The 18,387-nt window shown below is 50.7% G+C and overlaps 1 protein-coding gene across 2 annotated transcripts in view; it reads right to left on the bottom strand.

The window, feature by feature from the left end:
* The window catches only part of LOC140189972 (cytohesin-2), a 46,870-nt gene that overhangs the window by 6,217 nt on the left and 22,266 nt on the right, over positions 1–18,387 (bottom strand). For both annotated transcript variants that reach the window (XM_072246355.1, XM_072246356.1), the window contains exons 5-10: positions 15,285–15,365; positions 14,660–14,772; positions 13,221–13,369; positions 12,476–12,587; positions 4,231–4,307; positions 3,719–3,790 (exon numbers count right to left, since the gene is read on the bottom strand). In XM_072246355.1, the coding sequence (XP_072102456.1) occupies positions 3,719–3,790; positions 4,231–4,307; positions 12,476–12,587; positions 13,221–13,369; positions 14,660–14,772; positions 15,285–15,365 (604 nt within the window). The remainder of the gene's footprint in view (positions 1–3,718; positions 3,791–4,230; positions 4,308–12,475; positions 12,588–13,220; positions 13,370–14,659; positions 14,773–15,284; positions 15,366–18,387) is intronic.

The raw sequence follows: 18,387 nt of genomic DNA, 5'->3' as shown, positions 1-18,387 counted from the left end.
CCCTCCTAATGAGTCTTTTAGTTGCACTCTGAAGGTTTTTAAAAGCTTCCCAATCCTCTACCTTCCCACTAATTTTTTTCTTTGTTATATGCCCTCCTTTTAGCTTTTACATTAGCTTTGACTTTTCTTGTCAGCTGCGGTTATACTATCTTGCCATTTCAGTATTTCTTCGCTTTTGGAATATATTTATCCTGCACCTTCCTCATTTTTCCCAAAAAACTCATGTGATTTCTGTTCTGCTGTCATCTCTGCCAGCATATCTTTCCAATTTATTTTGGCCAACTACTCTCTCATACCTTTACTTTACTCCGCTGAAATACTGCCACATCAGACTTTACTTTCTCCCTATCAAACTTCAAGTTGAACTCAATCATAATTCTTTTACCTTAAGCTCCCTATCACCTCCAGTTCATCACGTTAACACCCAATCCAGTATCACTGATCCCCTAGTAGACTCAATGACAAACTGCTCTAAAAAGCCATCTGACAGGCATTCAGCAAATTCACTCTCTTGAAATCCATTACCAACCTGATTTTCCCAATTGACCTGCATGTTGAAATCTCCCATGACTATCATAACACTGCCCTTTTCACACGCCTTTTCTCTTTCCCATTGTAATCTGTAGTCCACAATTCATCTATCGTTGGGAGGCCTGTATATAACTGCTATCAGGGTCCTTTTACCCTTGCAGTTATAACTCAACCCACAAGAATTCAACATCTTCCAGTTGTATGTCACACCTTTATACTGATTTGATGCCATTCTTTACAAGCACAGCCATGTCACCCCCTCTGCCTACCTTCCTATCCCTCCAATACAACGTGTAACCTTGGACATTCAGCTCCCAGCTTCAACCATTCTTCAGCCATGATTCAGTGATGGCCACAACATCATACCTGATAATCAGTAATAGTGCAACAAGATCATCCACCTTCTTTCTTATACTCTGTGCATTGAGATATAATACTTTGAATACTGTATTTGCTACCCTTTTTGATTCTACATTCTTAATGCACTGATACTCACTCAGCTGATTGCAATTCTGTTCTATCATCGGCCTGTCCTTCCTGACAGTCTGACTGCATGCTATCTTCACTTTTTTACCAGCCGTCCTACCCTGAGTCCCATCACTCTGGTTCCAACTCCCTGCCAAATTACTTTAAACCTTCCCCAACAGCTCTAACAAACCTGCCTGCGAGAATATCGGTCCCCCTAGGGTTCATATGCAACCCATCACTTTTGTACAAGGTCATACCTCCCCAGAACAGATCGCAATGATCCAAGAACTTAAAGTCCTTTCCCCTGCACCAACTTCTCAGCCACACGTTACTCTGCAAAATCATCCTGTTTCTACCCTCACGGGCACATGGCACAGGCAGCAATCCAGAAATTACTACCCTGGAGGTCCTGCTTCTTAGCTTTCTGCCTAGATCTTGAAATTCTCTTTTCAAGACCTCTATTTTTCCTTCCTACGTCACTGGTACTAATATGTACCAAGACATCTTGCAGCTCTCCCTCCCCCTCCAAAATGGTTTGGACACGATCCGAGACATCCTTGACCCTGGCACCTGGGAAGCAACATACCAATCAGGTGTCCCATTCACGTCCACAGAATCTCCTGTCCGTTCCCCTCACTATTGAGTGCCCTATCACTATCAATCCCCTCTTCTCCCTCTTTCCATTCTGCACCACAGACCCATGCTCAGTGCCAGTAATCCGGTCTCCGCAACATTCCCTGGGGAGGTCATCCCCCACAACAGTATCCAAAATGGTGCACTTATTATTGAGGGAAATGGTCACAGGTATGCTCTGCTCTAACTGGCTATTCACATTTCCATTTCTCCTGATAGTCACCCAGCTACTTGTCTCCTGCATCTTAGGGGTGACTACTTCCCTGTAGCCGATCGATTATCTCCTCACCCTACCGAACAATCTGAAGGTCATCCAGCTGCTGCTCCAGATCCCTAACACAGTCTTCAAGGAGATGCAGCTGGATGCAATTCACACGGATGTAGTTCCCTGGGAGACACTGGGTCTCCCAGGAGTCCAACATCAGGCATGAAGAACACAAAAAAGAGAATCTTAACAGAAACTTACCCAGAGCCAACACCTCTTTTGAGCCGAAGCTTCGAGCCAAAGCCTGATACTCCCACACTCACCACTGGCCTACTCCCAACAATGACCACACCGTTTGTCCCTTCTGTACTGTTAAACAAGAATTGTTGACCTGCAAGAAACCTCGTTGCTGTGGCCTGCCCCTGCCGCTGATTGGGCCACCGGAGTTTGGATGGTGGAAGTGGAACAGCTCATGTGAATGTGGGGATCAGTATAAATGGCTGACTGATGGTCAGCAGAGACTCAATGGGCCAAAGGAGCCATTCCCTTGCTGATTCATTCTCCCACAGATCCACTGCTTCTGAACATGGCATCGGGTGAGTCTGTGCTAAGCTATCAAGCACTGGTCCCATTTCATTCTCCCAACATTCCCATCAACTCCCACCCACATAAGGGGAACCCATTTTACAGTGGGAAGTTTCCCCACCCACCTGGGATGTGGGAGGTATATTGAGCACCTGGAAAGGGAAACCCCACACAAATCGTGCAAACTCCACAAAGATAGACACTACACTCACACAGAAATGCATATACTTGCAAAACACCATGCATAGACACACACAATTTCTGCCTCTCACTCACACTGCCTTTCTCTCACTCAGAGATCTTTTGAGCTCTCTCTCTGGAACACACAGCCTCTCAAATGTGCCTCTCTCACACATCCTCACTTGGACAGAGCCTCCCCTCTCTCACACCCACAGATCTCTCCCACACTTAGACCCCCTTTCTCAGTCTCTCTCAGACACACACTTCTCTCCCTCCATCTCCCTCTCGCGCACACTTCCCCCTCTCTCGCCCACGCGCGCACACACACATGCACGCACTTCCCCCCTCTCATGCACACTATTCCCCCCTCACACACACACACACGTTCTCCCTCTCTCACACACTTCTCCCTCTCTCACACACACTTCTCCCTCTCTCACACACACACGTTCTCCCTCTCTCACACACACGTTCTCCCTCTCTCACACACACTTCTCCCTCTCTCACACACACTTCTCCCTCTCTCACACACACATTCTCCCTCTCTCACACACACTTCTCCCTCTCTCACACACACTTCTCCCTCTCTCTCACACACTTCTCCCTCTCTCACACACACTTCTCCCTCTCTCACATACACATTCTCCCTCTCTCACACACACACATTCTCCCTCTCTCACACACACTTCTCCCTCTCTCACACACACTTCTCCCTCTCACACACAGATTCTCCCTCTCTCACACAGATTCTCCCTCTCTCACACACACGTTCTCCCTCTCACACACGTTCTCCCTCTCATACACACGTTCTCCCTCTCTCTCATCACACATTCTCCCTCTCTCTCACACACACACGCACACACTTCTCTGTCTCTCACTCAGACGGGAGACAGTGAAAGGTAACTGAGATAAAGGGTGTGAATAAGGCTGAAAGAAAAAGTCAGCCATGATTGAATGAGAGCAGACCCAAGAGGCTGGATGGCCACATTCACAGAGGTACTGTCTCTCGCGTACATCTGGTTGGAGGGCCGGATTCAGCAGCACTGCCCTCAGGTTAACGATGACGTTGAAAAGGGTGCGTCAGACAGTGAATGGGGGTCAGGGGAGAACACTCACCGGCTTCCTGGGGTCTTCCACCTCACGGATGCTCAGGTTCTCCAGTGGGATGATTCCCCTCGGCTCCTTGTCCTGCGTGGCAGCAAAGGAAGAGGGGTTCAGGGCAAGGCAGAGTGGTGGGGAAACAGAGAGAGTCAGAGTAAAGGGAGAGGTGGAGGAACACAGAAAGAGTGAAAGTGCGGGGAGGGGGTGAGGGAATACAGAGGGTGAGAGCGGGGGAGGGGAGGGGAAACACAGGGTGAGAGCGAGGGAAGGATTAGGGAAAGAGAGAGGACTGAGCAAGGGATGAATAGGGAAACAGAGAGATGGGCATAACAAGGGGAGGGTTGGGGAAACAGAGAGAGTCGGGGTAGGGAGAGTGGAGTGAGGGAGAGAGAGGAAGGTGAGAGAGGGGAAGGTGAGGGAGGGGACAAGGGAAGCATGAATACAAGTGAAGGAGTGGTGGGGTGGTGGAGGGGTGAATCCTCGGATGTGCCCCTCCCCATCTACAGTCCGTCCCCATCCCTACTCACCGTTGTGTACTCGAAGTAGTAGAGGCAGTTGTCCGTCAGAATGAACCAGCGGCGTTTCCACGTCTTCACCCTGCCCCCTGTCCCATTGACACACGAGAGCAGACAGAGGCGAGAAGTGTGAAAGGGTGTGGAATGGGGGGGGGGGCAAAGGAGGGAGATAGGGGGAAGGAGGGGGCAGGATGGATGGATGGAAGGGGAAGGGGAGAGGGATGTAGAGAAGAATGAGGAGGATGGCAGAGGGAGGGAAAGCAAAGGGCAGGGGGGACAGAGAGACAGAAGTGGAATGGGAGGGGGACAGAGGGAGTGGAGGGGGGGTCAGTGGGAGGGGGCAAATGGAGGGAGGAAGGAGAGGGGGATGGAGGGTGGAGTGGGGAGGGGGAGGACAGAGGGTAGGCGAGAGGAAGTGGAGAGAAACAGACAATGAGACCACTTCCCATCCCATCCTCGCTCGCGTACCCTAATCAATGCCACCTATTCTGCCCTGAAACAGCCCTCCTCCACCAGAAATAGCTGCCCCTCCGCAGCTCGATGAGGAAATACAGGAGCCTGGACAAATCAGGAATGGTTTCTTCCCCTCTGCCATCATGTTTCTGGACATTCCATGAACCCATGATACAACCTCACTACCTTAAAGCATTGCTTTTTTCATATCTTGCACAGGATCACAAGAGGCCACAGTGAACTGTGTACCCAGCAAGCTCCATCTCAGGCTCAACCCTACCCACCGTCGAGGGCTTCTTGCTTAGAGCCAATGCGTGGCTGGGTGGAGATACGCCTCTCCCAAAGGAGGTGTAAGGCGCTCCTTCCCTCCACTAGCTGCAGGTCACCCTTGAGCGAGGTGTAGCACCCACTTAGCCCACCCACCCCCCAACCCCCGATCAAGTTCATGTGGAGCCACAGGAGCAGTTGTTGGATGGACGTATGAGCAGTCAGTGCACATCACAAGTTCTGGTTATGCGACCATTGATGCCAGGTAGACAATCTCTGAAGAATATTGATAATGGCTGGGGTCACCTGTCTTGTAAAGGCACTACCCTGAAGGTAAACCACTTCTGTAGAAAAATTTACCAAGACCAAGCATGGTCATGAGACCACGATGCCCTACATCGTACGACAAGGCACATAATGATGATGGAGTTGGCATCCACCATTAAGGACCCCCACCACCCAGAACATGCCCTCTTCTCATTGACACCATCAGGGAGGAAGTACAGTGGGAGCCTGAAAACACACACTCAGTTTCAGGAACAGCTTCTTCCCCTCCACCATCAGATGCTGTCTAAGTTGCATCTCATCTTGGACAATGTCTCCCATCCACTACATAATGTACTGGGTGGGCACAGGAGTACATTCAGCCAGAGACTCATTCCACCGACATGCAACACTGAGCATCATAGGAAGTCATTCCTGTGGCCATCAAACTTTACAACTCCTCCCTTGGAGGGTCAGACACCCTGAGCCAATAGGCTGGTCCTGGATTTATTTCCTGGCATAATTTACATATTACTATGTAATTATTTATGGTTTCATTACTATTTAATTATTTATGGTGCAACTGTAACGAAAACCAATTTCCCTCGGGATCAATCAAGTATGACTATGACTATTTCTGAAGGACCATGGACCATGAATACTACCTCACTATTAGTCTTGTGAGCTATTTATTTTCTGAGAGCTTATTCTGATTTTCCTGCACTGTACTGCTGCCACAGAACAACAAATTTCACAACTAATGTCATTGAAGATAAACCTGATTCTGATTAAGAACACGAGCATGTACCGATTCACTCTCTTCCCCCCCCCCCCCCTCACACGGCCTCTCCCCATGCTGACACAAAACCCCTGAACCTATACACCTCCCTGGAGCACACAGACATGACTCTCCCCCTCCTCTCACAGGCCTCTGGCTTGGTTTGTCAGTTCTCCCTGCCCCTTTCTCTCTGTCGTGCTCTCTCTCACCCACTCCCTCTCTCACTCCATTTTATTTTCTTTCTGCCCTCTTTATCTCCCTTCCACTCCACCTCCCAACCTCTCTCCCGCTCCCCCTCTCATTCTCTGGCCACCCCTTCCTCCACCTCTGTCCTTTCTCCCTGTCACTCCCTCCTCTCTCCGCCATACTCTTTTCACATTTGGCCTCCTCCCTTTCTCTCACTCTCTCCCATTCTCCCTCTCCTCTCTCTCACCACTCTCTTCCCTTCCCCTCCTCCCTCCCCTCATCTCTCCCCCTCTGTCCGACTCTGTCCCCTCATGCTTTCTAGCCCTTCCTCCCTCTCCCCACCATCCAACCCCTCACTCCTCTGTCCACTGTTCCATCCCTCATTTCTTCCCCTTCTCCACCCATCCCACTTTGCCCCTCTTCTTGCTCTTATCCCTCCTCTATCTGTCCCCTATTGCATCCCCTGTTTATTCCTATTTCTGCCCTTACTCATTGTCTTGGTAACCTCCACCCTCCTCTGTACCCCACCACCCCAGCCCTGTCCTCCCTCTCCTTTGTCAGGATGCTGTTCATCGACTATAGCTCAGCGTTTAATACCATCATTCCCACAATCCTGATTGAGAAGTTGCACAACCTGAGCCTCTGCAGCTCCCTCTGCAATGGGATCCTCGACTTCCTAACCGGAGACCACAGTCTGTGCAGATTGGTGATAACGTATCCTCCTCGCTGACAATCAACACTGGCACACCTCAGGGGTGTGTGCTTAGCCCACTGCCCTACTCTCTGTATACACATGACTGTGTGGCTAGGCATAGCTCAAATACCATCCACAAATTTGCTGACGATACAACCATTGTTGGTAGAATCTCAGGTGGTGATGAGAGGGCGTACAGGAGTGAGATATGCCAACTAGTGGAGTGGTGCCGCTGGAACAACCTGGCACTCAACGTCAGTAAGACGAAAGAGCTGATTGTGGACTTCAGGAAAGGTAAGACAAAGGAACACACACCAATCCTCATAGAGGGATCAGAAGTGGAGAGAGTGAGCAGCTTCAAGTTCCTGGGTATCAAAGATCTCTGAGGATCTAACCTGGTCCCAACATATTGATGCAGTCATAAAGAAGGCAAGACAGCGGCTATACTTTATTAGGAGTTTGAAGAGATTTGACATGTCAACAAATACAGTCAAAAACTTCTATAGTTGTACCGTGGAGAGCATTCTGACAGGCTGCATCACTGTCTGGCATGGAGGGGCTACTGCACAGAACCAAAAGAAGCTGCAGAAGGTTGTAAATCTAGTCAGCTCCATCCTGCGCACTAGCCTACAAAGTACCCAGGACGGCTTTAGGGAGCGGTGTCTCAGAAAAGCAGCATCCATTATTAAGGACCTCCAGCAACCAGGGCATGCCCTTTTCTCACCGTTACCATCAGGTAGGAGGTATAGAAGCCTGAAGGCACACACTCAGCGATTCAGGAACAGCTTCTTCCCCTCTGCCATCCGATTCCTAAGTAGACATTGAAGCTTTGGATACTACCTCACTTTTTTTTAATATACAGTATTTCTGTTTTTGCACATTTTTTAAAAATCTATTCAAAACACACAATTGATTTACTTGTTTATTTATTATGTTTTATTTTATTTATTATTTGCTGAACGGATCCTGACCCTGATCTGGTCTGTACCCTCCAAATATCCGGACCTGCCTCTCGGTTTTTTTTGCACTGCCTTACTTTCCATTTTTCTATTTTCTATTTATGATTTATAATTTAAATTTTTAATATTTACTATCGATTTGTAATCCAGGGAGCGGGAAGTGCAGAATCAAATATCGCTGTGATGATTGTATGTTCTAGTATCAATTGTTTGGCGACAATAAAGTATAAAGTATAAAGCAACACACATAAAAGTTGCTGGTGAACGCAGCAGGCCAGGCAGCATCTCTAGGAAGAGGTGCAGTTGACGTTTCAGGCCGAGACCCTTCGTCAGGACTAACTGTCCTGACGAAAAGTATAAAGTATAAAATATTTTTTTCTCTCTCTCTCTCTGCTAGATTATGTATTGCATTGAACTGCTGCTGCTAAGTTAACAAATTTCACATCACACACTGATTAATAAACCTGGTTCTGATTCTCTGTCTCCTCCTCCCTCTTAGACCTATCCTTCCACGTCTGCCACCTCTCTCTCCCCCTCCCTCCCTCTGCTTCCTGTCCCACTCTGCCTCATCCTCCCCCACCCCCACATAATCCACCTCTCTACCTCTCCCCCTCTGCCTCTTCCACCCCCTCATCAGTCACAGCAACACACATTGACTGCCCAGGGGTAACACCCAAGCAGATCAGAGGAGTATTAGGGGAGGTGTACAACATAATTTAGGGCTCAGGAACACTGTGGGGCAGAGGAAACCACAGGAGCAAGGGAGAGAGTGAGAAAGGGAAGCAAGGAATACAGGATGGAGACTGAGGGAGTAACACATGAGGGAGAGAGGGAGGGGGGAGACAGGCAAGTGAGAGGAAGGGGAAACAGGGAAGAGGGCAAAGGGGAAGAGAAGGGGAGGGCGTGGAGAGGGTGAGGGGCTGGAGGGGGGTGAGGGGCAGGAGAGGGGGGGGATGGAGAGGGGGAGGGGGATGGAGAGGTGGGTTGACGGGTGGGGAATTTCACAAGAGAGAGAGGGACATGGGTAATGGGAAGGTGAAAGACAGGATTGCAAAAAGGGTGTTGGACAGAGGGGGCAGCATGTATATCTACTTCATCTCACGAGGAAGTGGGGCTCTAGGTGATCACGAGCAAACCCTCCAGTGTTTCCAGATCTTCGGATGAGTTCTCCCACTGGGAGAGAGGCAGGAAAATCCTGGGTTCAGAACCGGTCCTTGGTAAGTTCGGGAGAGGAAATTCCCCACCCTGAAGTTCATTGGCAGCTGCCAGGATAATGGAGGGAGTGGCATCTTTCCTCTCACCTCCCCTTTGCTATGCCCCCCGAGAAGCAGAATCAGGTTTAATATACCTGGCATATGTCATGAAACGTGTTATTTTCTGGCAGTACAGTGTAATGCATAATAATAAATACTAAATTAAATAAGCAGCACAAAAAGAGGGGGGATACTGAGGTGGTGTTCGTGAGTTCATTGTCAATTCAGAAATCTGACTGTGGAGGGGAATAAATTTTTCCTGAAACAACACTCCCTCCCTCCAACCCCTAACACTTACTCCTCTCACTCCCTGACCAGATCAGACCCACCCCACCCCTCATGCACCCCGGACCCACGCGCTCTGCCGAATCTCCGTCTCTCCCCAACTAGGTCCTCCAGAGTCACTGAGCTGAGACATACGTACATAGAGACCGGGGAAAGGGAGGGGGGCTGACGGGGTGCAGGAGGGAGATGAAGTGCAGGTAAGAGAGAGTGAGGCTGAGGGGGAAGTGAGGGGAGGCTCGGAGGGTTACACAGGGGAGAGCAGCATGCAGGGGGGTGGAGGAGGATGTGATGAGGGAATGTGGGGGTGACGAGGGAGGGGGAGGGAAGAGGGACACGGTTTACGTACCTCCTAGGTTGAGAAGAAGCAGAAAGCAAGCAGAGAGCGAGAGAAGCCGATCGTCAGCCGAGGGGGAAGAGTGCGGAGGTGGGGAACACAGGGGGGGGGGAGATGGAGGGGGGGAAGGAGGGGTGGGAGAGGAGGGGAGTGGAGAGCAGGGGAAGAGGAGAGGGGAAGAGAGGTGGGGGAGAAAGAAGGATAAAGAGGGAGTGAGAAAGAAGGATAGAGAGAGAGAAAGAGAGAAAGGGATAAGGAAAATACAGAAATGGAAGGAGAGGGAGAAATATAAATAGAGAAAGAGAAATAGAAATGGGAAACAGGCATGGAGAGGGAATGGACACATGGGGTGGAGAACAGGGGCAGATAGTGGGGGAAGGAGCAGTGGAGTGGTAGAGCGAGGTGGGGATAGGGGCATGGGAGTCAAAAGAAGGAGACGGGGAGATCAAGATGAAGAGTGAGATTTTTAGGGATGGAGAGAAACAGAGAAAAAGAGACAGAGTGACAGAGAGACAGACAGAGAGAGACGGGGAGAGACAGACAGGGGACAGAGAGAGCGATAGAGATATATACAGAGAGGAGAGGAAAATATAGAGAGCAAAAGGGGGGCCAGAAGTAGAAAGAGGGACAGATACAGAGAGAGAGAGAGAGAGAGAGAGAGAGAGAAAGAAAGAAAAGGTTATTCAAACCCAGGATGGAGGAGGATAAACCAATAGTTACGACAGCACACGAAAGGATTGGCAGTAACACAAAGTGGGGGTATCTACTCCTCACATTCGATCAGTCTTGGAAGGGGCGGAGAACGAGAGGGGGACCCTGTTCCCTGTATCCAGGGTGTTACCCATAACTAAGTAGGGAAGAGATCTCCAGTCTGGGCATGCAATGGTTGCCAGTACAGTGGGGTGTTGAACAGGTTTCTGTCACCTCCCCAGTCACACTGCCCACCTGTCCACCAAGTGAGCGTTGCCTGTAGGGATGTGTAGTCATCTTGCGCTGTCTTTCTTTCTCTGTCACACACATACGCAATCCCTCTGTCTCACACAGACAATCTCTCCCTCTCTCTGCCATGTATACACACACACACACACACACACATACACACACACTCTCTCTGTCTCACACATACACAATCCCTCTCTGTCTCACGCAGACAATCTCTCCCTCTCTCTGCCATGTACACACACAGACACACTCTCTGTCTCACGCAGATAATCTCTTTGTCTTACACTCACACACACGCACAATCTTTCTCTCTCTCACACAATCACTCACACACACACACACACACACACACACACACACACACACACACACACACATACACACACACTCTCCTTGAAACAACCTTCAGCTTGGTGACATGACACAGCAGGTCAGGGAGATCCAATAGGAGGAGAGAAATTCCACTCCAACAAACCGGCTTCCACACCCTAACCCCTGGAGAGGGGGAGAACTTTCCAGACAGTTGGGTGCATGGAGACAGGATGGCTGTGCTATCCAGAAATCACCCCCCTGGAGCACCACACCCCACCCAACACCCACTCCCCACAACATTTATTGATCTAATGAATGACATGGGGCAGGGCTGAGCGATGAAAGGATGGAAGGAGGGAAGGAGGGAACGGAACACAGGCTTGCCAACGGCCAGCAATATAAGCAGCACTGTCTGAGGGAGAAAAAGGAGATTGTCAGGATGGGTGGGGATGAGGGGAAGAGGAGGGGCAGGATGGGGAGGGAGGAATTGCACGAGAGGAGGAGTAATAAAGGGAGAAGGAGGAGGAGTTGGGACAGTGGGAGGGAGGGAGGAATATACACAATATGAAGAAAGGTTTAGAGAACAGGGATGACTATGGGCTGGGATGATGTGTGGAATGGATGAAAGGAAAGAGGGAGAAGGAGGAGGGGAGGGGCAAGAGGGAGGAGGGGAGGGGCATGGCGAGAGAGCAAGGGGAAGGGGGTGGCAAGAGAGGGGGGTTTGCGAGGGGGGTGGCAAGAGAGGGGAGGGGGAAGAGAGAGGAAGGGGAGGAGGAGGATGGGGAGTGGGAATTGTAGGAGGGGAGGTGTAATAAAGGAGGAAGGAGGAGTTGGGACAGTGGGAGGGAGGGGGGAATATACACAATATGAAGAAAGGTTCAGAGAACAGGGATGACTATGGGCTGGGATGATGTGTGGAATGGATGAAAGGAAAGAAGGAGAGGGAGGAGGGGAGGGGCATGGCGAGATTGCAAGGGGGATGGGGGTGGCGAGAGGAAGGGGAGAGAGAGGAAGGAGGGGAGAGAAGTGGTGGGGAGGGGAGATGTGTGGGGGGGCTGCGACTGCACAAGTGGGGGGGCGGGTTCGCATGCAGGATAGACATTGGCGAGAGAGCTGGAGAGGGGTCGATGGGGAGAGAAGCGGTGGGGGAGAGGGGTCGATGGAGAGAGAAGCGGTGGGGAGAGGGGGAGGGAGCTGTGTTGAGGGTGGAGGGAGGCAGAGTGTGAGGTGAGGAGGGGGAGGGGAGACATGGTTGGGGGAAGTGGTGGGGTGGAAGGGATGGGGAAAAAGGGAGGGAGGGAGGGAGAGGTGGGTTCAAGTCACGTGCAGTGGGGCTATTGTGTTGAGGAATGGTTGTTCTGGGGCCGGAGTAGACAGAGGGACAGAAAGGTGTGCCAGGAAATCTGTGCTGCCCATCGGGTGAGAGGACAGAAGGGTTGAGGTGATGCAGGGTAGGGTGGGAAGCTGAGTAGACCTTACCATCCCACCCACCATCACCGTTCCCCTCCACAGGACCCTTTGCCCACTCACCCAATTTGAGCAACCAGCCCTCCCGGTCAGGGTTGAAGAAGGTGTGGGTCAGGTCATTGCCGTCGTCCTCTGGGATCTTGAAGGGCTCGTTCTTGATGCTCTCGTGGAGGTTCTGTGGTGGGGTGGCAAAGTGAGGGTGAAGGTTAGAGAGAGAGAGGCAAGCATGAGAGAGAGGAGATGGAGGAAGCGAGAAATGTCAGCCCCTCAATGCCACCCTCGTTTTGAAAGGTTTATTCCACCAACCCTGCCGAATCCCATTTCCCAAAGTGGTACAGCACAATGAGAGACTTCTCGGCCCCAGTTAAGCAAGGTGACCAGTTCCTCACTCAGTCCTTCCAATTTCACTTACAAGTTCGACAACCACAGACCTGTTGGGACTTAAGGGATCAGGAGACGAGGCCTGGCTGGAATAAAAGGGATCGGGAGGCGAGGCCTGGCTGGAATAAAAGGGATCGGGACGTGAGGCCTGGCTGGAATAAAAGGGATCAGGAGGCGAGGCCTGGCTGGAATAAAAGGGATCGAGAGGCGAGGCCTGGCTGGAATAAAAGGGATGCGGAAGCGAGGCCTCGCTGGAATAAAAGGGATCCGGAGGCGAGGTCTCGCCGGACTAAAAGGGATTGGGAGGCAGCGTCCTGGCGGGCTTAATGGGGGCAGGAGGTGGCGTTCCAGTAGGTTTAAAGGGAGCAGGAGGCGGGGTCCTGGTGAGTTTAAAGGGAGCGAGAGACCATTCCTTTCCCACACCCACCCGGAGCAGCTCCTCAGGAAGGTCACCGCCATCGTTGATGCCACGATTCATGGAGATGAAGCGTTCAACGGTGGGCTTGTCCCGGACGTTGGGGTTGTGTAGACTGGTGTTCAACATGATGATGGCGAAGGAGAGAACGTAGCAGGTATCTGTAGGAAGAGAGAGATAAAGGAGGGGAGATAGGGAGGGGGAAGGAGATGGGGGAGGAAGTGATAAAGTATGGGAGATAGTGAATATGGAAAGGGGTTAAGGGGAGGGTGGGTGGTTTGGGTAGAGGGGCATTGGGAAGGGGGGTCCGGGGTGGAAGAGAGGGGTTGAAATGGGGGTGAAAGGGGGAAAGGTTGAGGAGGCAGGTGTGGTGAAGAGGGGGCAGGGAGAAGAGGGGGATAGTAAGGGGGATGGGTGGTGGAAGTGGGGGGGGGGAAGGGTCAAGGAGGGATGTGAACAATCAAGTCACAATGTGGTTAATCGCTGCTCCCTCACACAGTACCGCTCAGCCCTCCGGAACAGTGGGGTCCATGGGCTGGGGTCTACAGGTAGTACAATAATAAACCACATCTGATGCTCAACACACCACAGATACCAGCCCTTCCTCCCTTCCTCTGTCTACACTTCCCATTGCCTTGGTAAAGCAGCCAGTACGATCAAAGACTCCTCTCACCCCGTACGTTCTCTTTTCTCTCCTCTCCTATCGGGCAGATGATACAAAAGCCTGAAAGCACCTCCGACTGGGCTCAAGGACAGCTTCTACCCCCCTGTTATTGGCCTTCTGTACGATGAGATGGAGGCTTGGCCGCGCAATCTACCTGGTTCTAACCTTGCAGTTTATCGTTTACCTGCGCTATACTTCTTCAGTAACTGTTACACATTATGCTACGTTCTGTTCTTGTTTTACCTTAATAGAGCTCAACTCCGCCATTGACGGTCACAAGCCTGGCTGCGAAAGGAGAAAGGTTGGACATGGGGCGAGCAAAATTAACCCGTAAAAACCCAGAGCTACAGAAGCTCCAAAACCTCATCCCTGGGAGAGGAAGTTGAAGATGGGCTACACCTGGGACAACTTGAAAGACTGGCCCAGTACAGGAATCTGGCAGGTGATAGTTGAGCCTAAGCCCCAGTAGGGGTGATGGCTTAAGTAAGTAATCTAGCTCCATACAGTGTGTAATGATCTGATCTGTATGAACAGTGTGAAAGACAAAGTTTTCACTGTATCTCAGTGCCAATAGTAAACCAATTCCAACTCTACCTGTGGATTGGAAGACACTGAGGTAACAGTGGAAGGAAGCTGTACCGGGATCCCAAAGCAGCCTTGGGACAGCACAGAAGAGTGACAAGTCTACCTGTAGACAGGAAGACTCCGGGGTTACAATGGAGGGGAGCTGTGCTGGGATCCCTGAGAGCTCCGGGGAGGGACGGAGGGAGGGAGAGGGGGTGGCTACCTGTGGACTGGAAGACTCCGGGGTTACAGTGACAGTATCTCTGGGCAAACGCCTCCATCATCCGGTCAATCTTCTGTGCCTCTCCTGGGAGTCGGAAACTCCACAGAAACTGTCTGAAGCAGTGGGATGGGGGAAGGAGGGAAGAGAAAGAGAGGGTGAATAATTCAGGCAGTGGGATTGGGGGAAAGGGCGGGAGCAATGGATGGAGGGAATGGAAACGAAAGAGAGGGAGAGGAAAGGAGGACAGCAATAGACAGAAAGAGGAAGAAAAAGACAGAGAGAGAAGCAGAGCGAGGGGGAAAACGGGAGGGGGAGCAAGGCTGGGGGAGAGCAGGGCTGGGAGAGTGCGGGGCTGGGAGAGAGTGGGGCCGGGGGGAGAGCGTGGGGCCGGGGGGAGAGAGCGGGGCCGGGGGGAGAGAGCGGGGCCGGGGGGGGGAGAGCGGGGCCGGGAGAGTGCGGGGCCGGGAGCGCGCGGGGCTGGGAGAGAGCGAGAGACAGAGATGAAGGGAACTAGGAGTGAGGATGTGAGAGACCCTCAGGGAATGGAAAGCATGGGCTAGTGAAATATGCCACAGGATGCACAGCAAGTCACAGCAGGGAAAGTGGAAGGGGCTGGAAGGCTCACCGCAAGGCTTGCACCAGGTTGAGGTCGGTGAACTCGTGCAGCTCCACGAACGCATGTAGCACCTTGATGTTGAACTCGTCCCTGGTGAAGGAAGGCAGAGGGGGACAGACAGAGAGAAAGAAGAGGGAGGAAGAGAGGGAGAGAGAAATCAGACACCATCAAACCCTGCACCATCCTCAGAACTAGTCTGCGAGTCAACCTTGGGCAGCTCAAGTTCACCTCAATCTTGTATCTCCTGGTCGCTGCTCACAGGGAAATACATTTCTTTTAATATTAACTTCACTTCAAACCAGTATTTTCCTTAGGTCAGTTTAGCTTAGGACACACACAGAATGCTAGAGTCGAGGGAATACTGAGGTATTGAGGGACCTCGGTGTGTAGGGTAGCACACACACAGTGAATGGTCGGGTGAGGGAGTACCGAGGGATTGAGGGACCTCAGTGTACAGGGTAGGACACTAGGACACAAACACACACAGTGAATGGTAGGGTCGAGGGAGTACTGAGGGATTGAGGGACCTCAGTGTACATGGTAGGACACTAGGACACAAATACACACACACACACAGTGACTGGTAGGGTCGAGAGAGTACTGAGGGATTGAGGGATTTCAGTATACAGGGTAGGACACACAGTGAGTGGTTTTGAGGGATAGTGTACAAGGATCTTTGATGGGCCACTCCTTGACGAAATGAAAGACTGGCACAGGACAGAGGACTCTGGCGGGCTGCTTTTGGCAGCCTATGCCCCAGCAGCAGTGATGGGCTAAGAAGAATAATATTATACATACACCCCTGATATGTCGGAGAACATCACTGTGCCTATGCAGCAAGAAGCTGAAATTGGATTTGACAGTATAATTACAAGTTTCTTTGCAGTTTAACAATTTATGACTGTTTGTATTTTATGTAACTACACGTACCTGTTTAGTATGTTTCCTAGTGGTCACAGTATGTAAATGCAATTGTTCAGTGTGTCCCCGCCACCCCAGTGTGTTCACAATATTTGAATAGATGCTACCTGATCGGTCACTCTTTTGCATGAATCTGAATGAAATGTCTCTTACCTATGGTATAGGAACAGATGAACACATTGGCACTATGTTCTTTGTTCTTAGCCTTTTGTTACTGTTTATTTCCAATTCTCTTTGTTCTGATAACACTTTAGAAACAATCATGAAGCAACCTGTTTTCTGGCTCTACTGACTTCTGAAAGAAGCTTGGGTAAAAAAAAAGCACTGGTAAGGTTACAAAGACTGGGCAGGAGCTAAACAGCACTCCATCATCACCATGAGGACCCTTTAGCTGGTTTCACTCTTTCCAGCCAACCGAACCATACCTCCCAGCAACGCCCCCTCCTTTAGCACTAGCCTAATCACAGGACAGTTTATAATGACCTATGAACAGGCATGTCTTTCAGCCGTAGGAGGGAACCATGGCACCCGGAGGAAACCCGCACATTCGAGGGGAGAAAATGTCCAAATGAAAGTGGCTATATTTCATTAGGAGTTGGAGGAGTCTTGGTATGTCACCAAAGACACTCACAAATTTCTGCAGATGTACCTTTTTGAGCATTCTAACTGGCTGCATTACCATCAGCTTCGACACCACTGTTGAAAGACTATTGAAAAGTTCCCCAGTGCGTTAAGGAGGATGCTTGACGTCACAATCTTGCACCTTATTGTTTACCTACAGTGACTTTCTCTGCTGTTACGCTTTATTCTGCATTCTGTTATTGCTTTACCTTGTTCTACGTCAATGCACTGCAAAATGATCTGATCTGTATGAACAGTGTACAAACAAGCTTTCCACTGTACCTCAGCACAACTGACAAAATAAGATCAACCCAACTGGCCTCGGACTTCTGAGATTAAGAGTGAAAATGCCCCAGTGCAATGACTTTTCCACTTAAAAAACTCTTCCACACAGGTACCCTGTCATCATCGGACACAATGGACAACCACAACCTGCTAGAGTGAAACACATCATTGCACTAGTAAAAGTGCATGGAAGACTGCTAAGTCTTGAGGATCTCAGTTTCGAGGGGTGATGTAGAAGACCGAGTTAAGTGGTGAACTTAAATGTTGGGTGTATAAACCATGAGAGCCACAGAGAGGGAAGATCTTACCGTCCCTCTCTAAATCTCTCCTTCCCTTCCCATTACACCCCAACCCTCCCACCTCCCTCCCCAATCCTCTCTTCTTCGCTACCCACATTATGCAAGTCAAGCTCTCACATTATTGTCACCTCCAGCAAGTGACAATAAGAAACCAATTCGATCACTCAGATCCTCATGAAACTGCTCATGTCAAACCTATGCACTCTAACGTAAGACAGTGGAAACAAAGCAGAAACAAAGGTTCATTCAAACGATTCCAAGCACCTCAGAGGTTTGATCAAGGTACGACTGCACAAGAGTGTGGGCATCAACGAGTTAGACCGGCAGTAAGGATTTAGAAGAAGACAGCTTCTTAGAGCGGGCGTCACAGCCGGCAACGGAGTAGAGGTAGACAGAGTAGGAGGGCTTCAGTTCAACGGGGCTTCGGTGATACAGGTTCGAGGTGAGGTAAGCTACACATGACGAATAGGAAGTATGTCTGTGAGGCCGGTGTTCTGTACTCAGTGTCAGATGTGGGATGTTCGGGTGACTCCCAGCCTCCCGGAGGGTCACATCTGCGCCAGGTGCGTCGAGCTGCAGCTCCTTAGGGACCGTGTTAGGGAACTGGAGCTGCAACTCGATGACCTTCGTCTGGTCAGGGAAAGTGAGGAGGTGACAGAGAGGAGCTATAGGCAGGTAGTCACACCGGGGCCTCGGGAGGCCTAAGTGGGTAACAGTCAGGAGAGGGAAGAGCAAGAGTCAGATACTGGAGAGTACTCCAGTGGCTGTGCCCCTTAATAATAAGCACTCCTGTTTGAGTACTGTTGGGGGGGGGAACGGCCTACCTAAAGGGAAGGAACAGTGGATGTGCCTCTGGCACAGGGTCTGGCCCTGTGGCTCAGAAGGGTAAGGAGAGGAAGAGGATGGCAGAGGAGATAGAGGACTCTATAGTTAGGGGATCAGACAGGTGATTCTGTGGACGCAGGAAAAAAACACGGATGGCTGTT

Source organism: Mobula birostris, chromosome 29 (genome assembly GCF_030028105.1).
Source record: "Mobula birostris isolate sMobBir1 chromosome 29, sMobBir1.hap1, whole genome shotgun sequence".
Taxonomy (NCBI): Eukaryota; Metazoa; Chordata; class Chondrichthyes; order Myliobatiformes; family Myliobatidae; genus Mobula; species Mobula birostris.
This window is presented reverse-complemented; position numbering and strand designations above follow the sequence as displayed.